At 49.0% G+C, this 12,098-nt stretch overlaps 1 protein-coding gene across 1 annotated transcript; it reads left to right on the top strand.

Annotated features, from left to right (window-relative positions):
• The first annotated feature begins 5,402 nt into the window (after positions 1-5,402).
• On the top strand, positions 5,403-11,894 carry LOC111154309 (translocase of inner mitochondrial membrane 21). Its single transcript, XM_022513821.1, has 6 exons — positions 5,403-6,462; positions 9,044-9,106; positions 9,206-9,303; positions 11,131-11,204; positions 11,289-11,394; positions 11,476-11,894. The coding sequence occupies exons 1-6, from the start codon at positions 6,165-6,167 to the stop codon at positions 11,566-11,568; spliced, it is 732 nt and encodes a 243-aa protein (XP_022369529.1). The 5' UTR covers positions 5,403-6,164; the 3' UTR covers positions 11,569-11,894.
• The last annotated feature ends 204 nt before the right edge of the window (positions 11,895-12,098 follow it).

The following is a 12,098-nucleotide window of genomic DNA, read 5'->3' as shown; positions in this document are numbered from 1 at the left end:
ATCAGGACGCCAGTCACATCCTAACCCAGTGTGACCTCATCTTAACTAATTACATCTGCAAAGACCCCATTTCCAAATCAAATCACATCCTAGGGTTCTGGGTGAGCAAGAATTTGAGGGACCACCATTCAATGCAATACACAATCTTTAAACATACGCACTTTAAGTGATTTAAAAGCATTCCTTATTTTAAGTGGTCAAGTTCTTGTAAATTCTGTGCCAATCTGTATTACATATTCCAAGATCAAATAAATACCTTTAGTTGACAAAGGATTCTAACACATAAGCTTTAAGTAAAAGGCATTTCTATTACTTCTCCATCAAATAATACTACCTGTCAGGACTTCCCAGCCAGTGACCCTTAGAGCCCTGGCAGTATGAACGGTCATGCCAAGAAGACTGGAGGTCTGTATCTATACGCTGTACGCAGAGGCTGAGGAAAGCTTCCTTAACTTAAATGAATACTGCTGGAGTCCTCAGATATAAATTTGCTTAAAAGCCTTAGTAAATTGGGATGTCTGTGTGGCTCAGTTGGTTAAGCATCTGCCTTCGGCTTAAGTCATGATCTCAGGGTCCTGGAATGAGCCCTGCCTCAGCCTCTCTGCTCAGCAGGGAGTCTACTTCTCCCTCTGCCTGCTACTCCCTCTGCTTATGCTCTCTCTCTCTGACAAATAAATAAAATCTTAAAAAAAAAAGCATTAGTAAATTGATAACAGCTTTTTCCCATACATATTTCTGCAATCAAAAAGTGTCAAAAAAATAAAATCTATTACACCCTAAGTCTTTTCTAAGGGAGTCGAAGAAAAGTAAATTAATATGCTGTATCGATCTGTTTCAATCTAGCAAACTGGCGAAGACCAAATAAAGAACACCTCTTCACTGCTGGGAGCACAAACTGGTATAAACAATATGGAAGCCAAATCTGGGAGTGTTTGTCAAGAGCCTTAAAAGGCACATGTATTCTTTTAAGCCAGGAATTTCACTTGTACAAAATATATCCCAAAGCGAGAAAATAAGCCCAAATCTGTGACTCGAGAAAGTCCATCTCAGATCTGTCTACACTGACGAATTTCCCAGGACAGGACGGGGACTGATGGAGCGGCCTGGCTCCATACCATGAGCAACGCTCAGCCAAGAAACGGACACTTCAACACGGCGGAAGTGTCTGCGCTAGACACAAGCTCGGGACGTCTTCCAGATGTCTGCATGGCGGGTCCCTCACCTCCTTCAGGTATGCGTGCCAATGCCACCATCTCACTGACAACTCCTTTGGCTGTTCCCTCTCAAACTCCGACCCACACTATGCACACACGCACGCGTGTGCACACGAGCACACGCCACATACACGCGCACATACTTTAAGCCCCCTCCTTCCTTTTTTGCTTAGCACATATCACCATCCGTCACTACACATCTTATCTACTTCGCTCACATCACTGGAACTGCAAGCGGCACATCCGCAGGTCTTTTGCGTAAGTTCTGTTCACTCCTCATTCTTCACCCACAACATGCCTGGCATACAGAGACAGTCAATAAATACCTGCTACATTAATAACAGATCAGTTGAAAAAAGCAGGTTATATCAGGATATACTACATAATCATATTTTTGAATTTGTCTCTTAAGAGAAAAACTAAACATGCACAAAGGAAAAAGGTCTGGAAGGAAAGACAGGATATTAACCAGTGATACGCCTGATTCACAGGATTACAAGGTTACAAGGTTTTGGGATGGTGGTTGTTTTTAAATGGGGGCTGGAGAATTGAAGTGACAGAATTCCACATATTTTCTAATATTTCTTAATATGTTGAATATGCAATACACTGTGCGACTTCAGCAGTTTTAATTTCAAAACTGAGAATCCCATACACAAGAGAGCTCGGACTCACAGTGTGTGAGCACAATCCTTAGGCAGTAGCAGTGGTTCCAAAGACATTCGCACCATTCTGGATTACCAGTGGCCCTGAAATCTGGGGACACAGCTGCAGAAAGCTCAAAAGTCCTTTGAAATCTCCTACTTGAGGTGCACCTGGGTGGCTCGGTGGGTTAAGCTTTTGCCTTCAGCTCAGGTCATGATCTCAGGGTCCTGGGATCGAGCCCTATATCAGGCTCTCTGTTCAGCGGGGAGCCTGCTTCCCGCTCCCTCTCTCTGCCTGCCTCTCTGCCTACTTGTGCTCTCTGTCAAATAAATAAATAAAATCTTTAAAAAAAAATCTCCTACTTGATCTTAAAAATTAATGCAAATGTTGCATTGTACTGGATACTTACCTGTGGTTGTCTTATTATACAAATGTATTATATTACTTAAAAGTTAAATTACTTAACATTTTTCCCACAGCCACTGCATTTGTTTTACATGTCAGGAGGATGCCCTGTGCATTTCCTGCCCACTGGCACCTACATGTTTGAGAAGTACAGCCTGTTACTGTTTAATTTTTCCATAATTAAAAGAGTTCTCATGAATCCCTATTTCACAAATCAGTTAGAACTACAGTTCTAACAAGGCACTTACAGCGACTCATTTAAGGTCCCAAGCTAGAGGCCAAGAGCCCCAGAGACTCTCATCTCCCGACTGTCCCTCCAGAGCTCTTCCGACCATATTATATTATACTCTATATCTTATCACTATTGCTTTTGGTATTACTAAAAGTACATCTCCATTTCTCCATAAAATAAACCAATTGCACGTTTTCAAGGGCCACACAATTAACAAATCAGTAGATTCCATGCATGTCCTCACATTGATTTACGCATCTATAAAATTAAGCACACACTTAGCTGACATAATTAGTAAAATGACATTTGGCTTAAAACCACTGTTTTTAAGGAATAGATTTTGTCCAATAGCTTTGAATAAATTCGATATTTTAAAACTTGCCTTCTTAAAAAAAAGAAAAAAATTATCTTCTGACACTGATTTTTGATATTTGATAAACCAAAGAAACTAGACCAAGCAGAAATTAAGCCAGCCTAATATCCTTTCTGCTATTTTCCTAACAGTTTATGACATTCACACATGTTCACATTTTTTCATTAAAAAGGGAGCTAGTGATTCCTTATTAAAGTCTAATTTTTCTGCAGTGAGACAATAAAGTCACCACCTACTTAGACCATCTGCAATCATTCTTGACAGCTGATTGTTCTTCCCCATAAAGAATGGAGACCCCGGGGTGCCTGGGTGGCTCAGGGGGTTAAGCCTCTGCCTTCAGCTCAGGTCATGATCCCCGGGTCCTGGGATCCAGCCCCACATCGGGCTCTCTGCTCATTGGGGAGCCTGCTTCCCCCTCTCTCTGCCTGCCTCTCTGCCTACTTGTGACCTCTCTCTCTGTCAAATAAATAAAATCTTTAAAAAAAAAAAAAAAAAAAGAATGGAGACCTCACCAAATTACAGGCTGACATGCGAACTCCCATGCCAGGCACTCTAAGTCATCACCAGGTAGTTCACTCAACTTACAAAGTAACAGAAGATTCATCACATAAAAATCCTCCTGCTCCCCACTGATAGAGCTCTCTATATAAAGAGTAATTTTAGTAATCGTCGCCAATTGATTTAAAGTTCAAGGTTCCAAGTTAAATGCCACTGTTTCTCTCCTAGAGAAGTTCTGGAGGCACTGTCCCCGTTTCAGTCGTCACGAGGCTTGTGGTATGCCTAGCACTATTCTCCAGAACCAACCATCACCATAATACGAAGGGGCAGAGCACCACTTCTGAAACCAGAGTGAGTGGGTAATGGATTCTAGGACGACCATGGGGCCATAGCCTGAAGATTCGGGAAAACAAGAAGTAATTTAAGTTACTGAACTGTTAAATAACAGAACCATTTTTATAGGTAAACATAGACATTTGGTTTATTAGAAGGCAGAATACGCATGTGTTTTTTGTATCTTACAAATCATAAGGACTTGCACGCAAAAGGAATCTCAAGAATGCAAACTGTTCTTTGTATTGTCCCTCTACCTGGCAAATACTGGGATGAGGGGTATAAAGCTAGGAACCACGCACCATAAAATGGGAAGAATGTAATAAGGTAGCGCGATAGCGCACGGACACCTCCACCGGATAGATCTTGCACTGAGAAATGAACCATTACCCTTGGAGTAAAGCCGAACATCCTCTCGGAGCGCACCTGCAGCCTCCTGCTGCCCGCCCCTCCGCATCTCCTCAACGTGACCTTCTCTCCCTGAAGAAGAGGACCCCCTCAGAACCAGGGTGCCCAAGAGAAAGGTAGGAGACGGGCTCTAGACGTCGGGACAAGAACATCAGCCCAGCGCGTGGTCCCAAAGACGGGCAGAAGGGGACAGGGGACTGAACACCAACGAGGGGCTGTCGGCAGGCCTCCCTGCGGGGTTTGCCGACTCGGTTTCAGCCTGGGCCACGCTCTCGGGCTGCGAGCTTGAGCTCCGCGGTGGGACTCTGCCCTGGGCGGGCGGAGCCTGCTGAAGACTCTCTCCCTCTCCCTCCTCTCCCTCTGCCCTCCCCAACTCTCTCCAAAGAGGAGGGAAGGAAGGAAAGCGCAGAGCAGACCTCCTGGAGGGTAGAAGCGCAGAGGCTGCCCCGGGAACGCGCGCTCGCCGACGCCCCCCCCCACCCCCACCACCATATTCCCTGCTGCGGGGTGTGGCCTCCGTCCCGCAGTCACGGGCGGGAGCGAAACGCGGAACCTTCTCCTGAGGAGAGTCCGCTTCCCTAACTTACAAACTCATGAGGAGGAGAAAAGTGATTTCCGGCCCCAGAAGGAGCAAGCGGCTTGGAGGACGCGCTCTGCCCGGGCGCCCTCCCCGCCCCTCCGGGGACCGCACCGGCCCACAGGTGCAGCGCATCCGCGCGGCGGGGCGCGAGGCGCTGCGCCGAGGCTCCCAGGTCCCCACAGGGCCGAGAACTGAACGGAGGGGAGGAGGGAGACTGTTCCGGGGCAGTAGTCTGCTAGGACCAGGACTGGCGGAAACCGCACGTCTCCAGGCTGAGGAAATTTCCGCCCGCGGCTTCAGGCCTCTCCGGCACCACCAAGAGCCGCGAGCAACACGCCGCGCGGGGCCCACGGAGGAAATTAGGGGGAAGGGTGGCGGGGTAGTGACCCGACCCGCGGCCCCAGGACAGTCACCTGAACCCGGCGGGCCCGGCCGCCTCCCCGTCGGGCCCCGGGGCCGCGCCGACGCCGCCAGGCGGCAAACGCGGAGCCTGGAGGCCGCGCCAGTACAGCTGCAGGAGCCGGCCGCGTCCCGTCGCCATGGAGACCCGGCGGCGCGCCCGACGCGGAGCGGCGGTCGGAGGAAGGAGCGCGCCGCCCGGCGCCACGCCCACTCGACGCCGGCGCGCGTACGTAGGGGCGGGGCGGAGGGGAACACCACCTCTCCTTCAGCCTCAGGAGCTGTTCTAGAAACTTCGGGAGCCGTGCTTCTTCGCACGTCCCACGGCCTGATGCTGAGGACGCCCCGCGGCAAGCGGGCCTCTGAGTTTTGGCCACTGGTGTTGGGCACTGCGACGACCTCGCCCCTCCCCACGTGCTGGCTCTGGGGAAGTTTGTTCCTTCCTGACCAGTTTCCTGGGGGCGAAACTGAAACGCAAAGGCTACATCATTTGCCCATGAGGAACAGCAAAGCCGCAATCAGACCGAGGATTTCCCAGTTTAAAGCCGTCTCAGAGGGACACAAGAACACCCAGCTTGTAATCGCTAATTCGATTTTCGTCAGTTGCTTGATCACGCCCCCCCCCCCGGGGGGGGGGCCAAATACGTGCGGCGCAAGCGTAGGGAACCTGGAAGGTGGTGGAGGGGGCAAGCGCGTTCTGGCCGCCTTGCACTGTGGGAGTTGTAGTCCTGATGCCTTTCCCCCCCGCGGTAGTTCTGTGAAGAGTGAAGGCCTGAAACTACTATTCCCAGGACTCCTCACGGCTTCCCAGGTTACTTTGCAGAGGCATGGCAGGTAGTGTGTGAATGTCAGTACGGAAGGTAATTAAAGCACTTTAATTCGAGTAAAAAGAGCTCGGAAGGGAAGAGGAGGTGGTCGAGCCTCTTTCGTGAGCTAACGTTTTTGCCGAACACGCCGTGCAGAATCGCCGGTGTGAATGTGTGGCTCTGAGTACACCCCGGCTGCGTGTGTATTGGGTAGTGAAGCTTTGTTGGACGTAGTTGGCACCTTCCCAAAGCGGAGCACTTTTCTGTAATCATGATTTGTACTTTCTTACGAGCTGCACAGTGTGCGGAGAGGATGCGCAGGTCGTCGGGAAAGCGGCTGTTCCCGCCACACTTAGTGCTTAACAAAGCTTGCTTGAAGACTGCGCCTAGCTTGAGCTGGGGTCTGCAAGAGCGAAAGAGAACGGGGCTACCGAAGTGTCTCCTTGGAATCGCCCAGAAGACCCTCTGGACGCAGGGGCAGAGTGCCCAGAGGGTAGGGGACGACGGCAGCAAACAGGTGTCTGTGCACAGTCAGAGAGGGGAAACCGTCGTCTCCAAGTCACAGAAAGGTAACGGGAGTGATCAGTCTTTCGGCCAGCGTGGCGGGAGCTGCCAGTGTCGTTTGACACAGGTTCGGTGCTAAAAATAGAAAAACAAGTCACACAAATTGGAAGGTAGGACCGTGCAACACGGTCCAGAATTTGAGAATATAGACCTGCAGTTTTCTTCACAGACTTAGATTTCAAAGTTGGTTTTTACATAACTTTGTTGAATTATGTCTAGAAACATTTTTCTCAACTTCAGTTAGTTTTAGTGTGGAGCTGTGTAAAACTTAGCCATTATTTAGAAGTTTATAACAAGTTAGTAGATTTCACAGATGCCATCTCATCTCCGTTGAGTTTCCTATTCACTCCATCGAGGGACATTAAAACTCTATATATGAGGCACACTTTCCCAGTTTCATACAAATGAAAGTTAAAACCACATTTTCCTAATCTTAATTTTCTAATAGCCATGTCAGTACTCTTTAGAACAACCAACCACTCACGAGTATTTCTTGAGCTTCCATTTTCTCTATGCTTGACACTTGAAAGGATGCTAATGGGTGTGCCAGGAAATTCCTGTACACAAATGGATGAGCACTTAATGAAGGAAAAAGTAGATACAGAGTGTGAAACAGTGATAACACAGTAATTGTGCTACAAAGAGAGTACCAGGGAGCGTACGATAGATACGGAGTAATTGGGTGGAATGAATATGGATTATGAGGCATAATCCATAGGGATCAGCTCAGGCAGGTCAACTCAGCACTGCCCTTGAATGACTTCTGAGCCCAGATGTTGAGATAGACTCGTCATGCTACAGAATTAAAGATGTTCAAAACAACATTTACCCTGGGTGATGTGGACAGCAATAGAAAGAACACAGATAATAGGAAAGACAAAATGTAATTCTGTCAGGAAAAGTCAGAGTTTTCACAGATGAGCTAATGAATTTAATGTTTATTATTTTATTTCACAAATAATCTGTTAAAAAAAAAAAAGTAAAAAGGAAGCAAACGGTTGAGACATCCGTGATTATACCGTGCAAAGATGACTATTGCGAATATTTTGCTCTATGTCATTTCGATACATATAGTTTTTAACAACATTAACCAAAACAAAACAAAACTGTATCCTATCAATGGTTTGTAATCTGCTGAACATGAGAACATGTACATAATCATTCGACCACGATAGCCTGAACAGGGTTGGGGGGGATGATTGGAAGTGCAGCACGAAGGGACAGCCTATATGCAGAGGGCAAAGGCACAAACTGTCCAACAGCAGGTGTCAAGTCATCTGGCTCCAGCAGCACTACTGCTTCCACTGCAGATGGGTCCTGCTGCAGAGTCCTGTCCTCATCTGTACCCCCATTCAAAGGCGACAGCCTTCCTGATGACTCAGTGACCGAGGGGGAGCATATCCCCAAATTGGGGATATGTTGCCCACAGAGTCCAGAGGGACCTACCACACATCGTGGTATGGGATGCAGTAGTTTCTTTCATTTGGGGTGGGGTGTCTTAACATGCCCCATGCAGTGTACCCCTAAGAGTTGTATTTGTGTGGTCGGTGAGCCCTGGATCTGTGTTCTGGGCTCATCTCCCCCAGACACATACACTTAGAGTGCATGTGTCCATCAAGCTTCCTGACACATGCTCCTTATTACTCTGGGCTCTGACTAATGTGGCTTGAATAGAAAGGACAGATATGCTGTTTTGCAGAATGTCCACAGCAGCATTGTCCAAATAAAACTTAGCGCGGGGATGGAAATGTTCTACCTGTATGTGGTCTCTGTATGGTAGCCACTAGCCACATGCGGCTGTTCGGCACTTGAAGTGTTGCTGGTGTGATTGAGGGCTGAGTGTTTATTTAATTTTAAGTTAACTTAATTGTAAAATTAAACTCAAATAGCCATGCATGGTGTATGGTTACTGTATGGGACAGCCCAAATCCAGAAGGTCCGGGTCCCTTAAAACAAGGTGATAACAAGTAGGAGGGCTCACGAACCCTAAGCGAGACCGTACACATACACTGTTTTCTGTGCCCCGTTCCTACACACCATTGCTGCTGCTCCTTCTCAGTAGAGACACCATGTCTACAGGCTCCTGGTGTTCTGAGTTCGTTCGTTCCCAGCGCTCTGAGTTTGTTCTGTTAGTGCTATGTGTGCAGCCAGTGGGGGCGCGCTGGCGTGGGAAGTGACTGTCAGAGTCGAGGCCTGTTTCCAGCCCTTGGGCCGCAGCTGACAAAGCAAACACTCAATCTGGGAGCAGCAGAACGTGTCCAGTGCTGCCCAGTCTGTAGCATGTTTTCCCGCCGGGGGCCTGGATCCTTGTTCAGGTGTTTCTTCATCTTAGAAAGTGAAGAGTATTAAAATGATAATACCAAATAAAGTACGATTCCATGGCCCAGAACTCTGCTAGGTTCTTTTGAAAACTTTCTTCAGGTGGTTCTGATTCACAGGGAGGCTTGGGAGCAGCCACTCTAGAGCACATACAGACCCGCCATGGGTCCCGGATCCACATGCCCCGATTCACGCTAGGAACGCCGAAGCCGCGTGCGCTGCCCCTGTCGGGCCCACGTCTGACTCTGCCGTGCTCTCTCTCCACAGTGAAAGAAGCCGGAAGAGACTTCACCTACTTGATGGTGGTGCTCTTTGGGATCAGTATCACAGGTTGATCACAGCAAGTACAATAACGACCCCTAAACCCTTTGTGACTTCACATTTGTCTCGTTCTTGCTTTGCTTGATCTTCTTTTTCTGTGATTTGCAGGTGGCTTGTTTTACGCAGTTTTCAAAGAACTTTTTTCTCCATGGAGTCCTAATAAGGTCTACGGGAAAGCCTTAGAAAAGTGCAGATCACACCCTGAGGTTAGTTTTCCAGGTGGAGTCCTGCACACACTGAAGATCAGGAAAAATCCCGGGGCCGGGGATGGGGCGGGGAGCAGAACACACATACTGGTTCTGAGACTAGTGGTGTTTGTATTGTAATAAAGTCATACGAGTCACACAGTTGGATTGTGATTATGGTATCAGCTCTCTGTTCTGTACTGGAAATGCTTTAGGACCACCCAGAAGTCTGTGTAGCAGTGTTCATCCTGATATAACAGACGGTCACTTGTCAGAGATATTAAACCCTTAGACCTTGCCAGAGTATTAAACTCCTGTGGTAAGTTCCTAGGCCTGTAAAAAACCTGATTCATGACCCTGTGATCATAGCAGTAATTATTGACACTCACTGAAGGCACCAGGCACCACACTCAGTGCCTCGTCGTTCTTGGCTCTCACGGAAGCCGTTGGTGTTAAATACTACGACTGTCCCATTGGCAGAAGGGGAGGCTGACACTCCAGAGATGAGCTAACTCGACCGAGATTGCCGCGCTGTAAGTGGGACAGCCAGGACCCAAGCGCACGTCTGTGTGACTCCAAAGCTTATGCTCCTCAGCACAGCAGGCCCAGAGCACTACCTGGGGGCAGGCTGGCGTCCGGAAAAGTCGCCCACATGCTCTTAGGGGTTCTGCCAGAAGGAGGACTTTCCGTGCTGCTTTCGCTCACAGACAGAAAGCCAGCACAGCCATCGTACGCCAGAGTTCCTGCTCTCTGGCTGGAAAGCTTCAGCAGGGACAAATGTGACTCATTGAAATCTTAGTCTGTATACCCCAGAGGAAAACCGCAGATAGCACCAAAAACTGTCGGCACCTTCTCACAGACCGAGGTGTGTGAGAGACAACTCGCATCACCCTGGGATGGGAGACGAATGAAGCCGCAAGTGCCTGGCTGGTCGGGGCCCTGCCCCCTCTCGCTCCACCCGTTTTCTAGTCCTGTCTGGGAGGAGACCCCAGGCTGTCGGGCTCTGGCCTCTCGCTCTCTCAGTCTGTTGATTCTTATCATCAGACTCTGGGCCGTCCCGGAACCATGTAGGAGGAGGCAGGGAGACACACCTCTGAGAAAGGGGGAACTGCGCAGGGACTAAGGAAGGCTCCAGTTACGTTTTTGGAAAGACTCCAAAGTATTTGCCCTTTAAATTCAGGAAGAGCTACATTTCCATGTCATTGTCGATTTTCCCATTAGGAATCATGGTTTCATGCTTCTAGATCTGGCTTGTTGTCTGGTCATTGGAGGCTCCCCGGCATCTGAGGGTGGTGCGCTCCAGTGGAAGCGCTCCTGAGTGGGGGGCGTGAAGTGAGGCCCAGCCACCAGTTCCGGAAAGCGAGAAACTTTTGGGTTTTGTTCAGTTAGCAAAACATGTACTCGCGTAGGTTCTTCTTTGAAGAGAAGCAGTAAAGCAACTTTTGGAGAGCTGGGGAAGCCTGCACTTGTTTTCTTTGACTGTCTTTAGTGACTCAGAGAGTTGTCTTGTTCTTGTAGCTTTGAGCATTAGAGCCCATGAGAATCATTTCACGAAAAATGTTCCGATGTGTGTTTAAACCCTTGCCCAGCTCGTTGTGCCTGGTTTCTGTGGAAAGTAGGAACACCTGCCGCGAAACCGTGGGTCACACCACAGTCTCACTGACTTCAGTGTCTACGGGAAAGACATGCTTGTTGGGGCGGTTTCTCCATCGTTGGACTTGTCTTGAGAGGGTCCCAGGCTTAATGATTTGTTTCCTTAAAAAATCACTTGGTTTCTCAGAAAATATTTCCCAGGGAAGCCTGAAAGGCGGAGGCCTTACCGCATCCCGTGCTGCGTCTGTCCCACAGGTCATCAGCGTCTTGGGCGAGCCCGTGAAGGGCTACGGGGAGGTGACGCGCCGCGGGCGGAGGCAGCACGTCAGGTACTGCGCTTCGCGGGCGTCGGGAAAGCCGGGGGTCGTTTCTGAAAGACGGGAATTGCAGCTGTGCTCTTTGGTTCCCGACAGTTTCATCGAATATGTGAAGGACGGGCTGAAACACATGCGGGTGAAGTTCTACATCCAGGGCTCTGAGCCTGGGAAGCAAGGAACCGTGCATCTGGAAGTGAAGGAGGTGTGCAGCCGAGGGCTCGGCGGGGGCGGGGCGTAAGCCCTGGCGACAAAAGTCACACCTGAAAATGTGTTTGTTTTTCAGAACCCAGAAAGTGGCGAGTATGAATTTCGGTACATATTTGTCGAACTCGAGCCCTTCCCCAGAACTATCATCATCGAAGATAATCGATCCTGAGGCGGTTGCAGGACCCCGGCAAGCACGGCTTCCGGGCGGAGGGGGCGGGGGGCGGACCCCCAGCTCTGCTCTCCCCCACTGCCCCCGCGTCTGCAGGATAAGACACGACAGAGTGTGTAGCACAGGGAAGCGCACGGAAGTGGGTCGTCGTCGCATTTAGACACGCTGCCTGGAGGTTCTCATAGAGGGCAAAATCCCGAAATAGAACATAGTCTGTGCTGTCTCTGACTCAATCATGGACAGTATTTCTGCTCTAGTTAATATCCTCTTTCAAGATATGAAAACTTTGTTAGTAAAAACTTTACACCCTGTAAATAAAAGAGTTGAGAGTACTCTGTGCTTTTATATAGTATAACTGTATAAAATCTGTGAAATAGAGTCAAAACTAACAAAAAGATGTCAGAAGCAGCTTGCTTCCATAGACTTCAGAATCCGACTTGAACACGTGAGAACATTGGAGGACTGCAGGAAGTTCACGGGCAAGGGTATATCAGCAAACTCCACAACGCCTGTGGCAAGGCTGTGGTAAC

Source organism: Enhydra lutris, unplaced genomic scaffold, assembly GCF_002288905.1.
Source record: "Enhydra lutris kenyoni isolate GAN:26980312 unplaced genomic scaffold, ASM228890v2 scaffoldscaffold36, whole genome shotgun sequence".
Taxonomy (NCBI): Eukaryota; Metazoa; Chordata; class Mammalia; order Carnivora; family Mustelidae; genus Enhydra; species Enhydra lutris.
The sequence above is the reverse complement of the archived record's forward strand: the minus strand, read 5'-3'. Positions and strand labels throughout refer to the sequence as shown.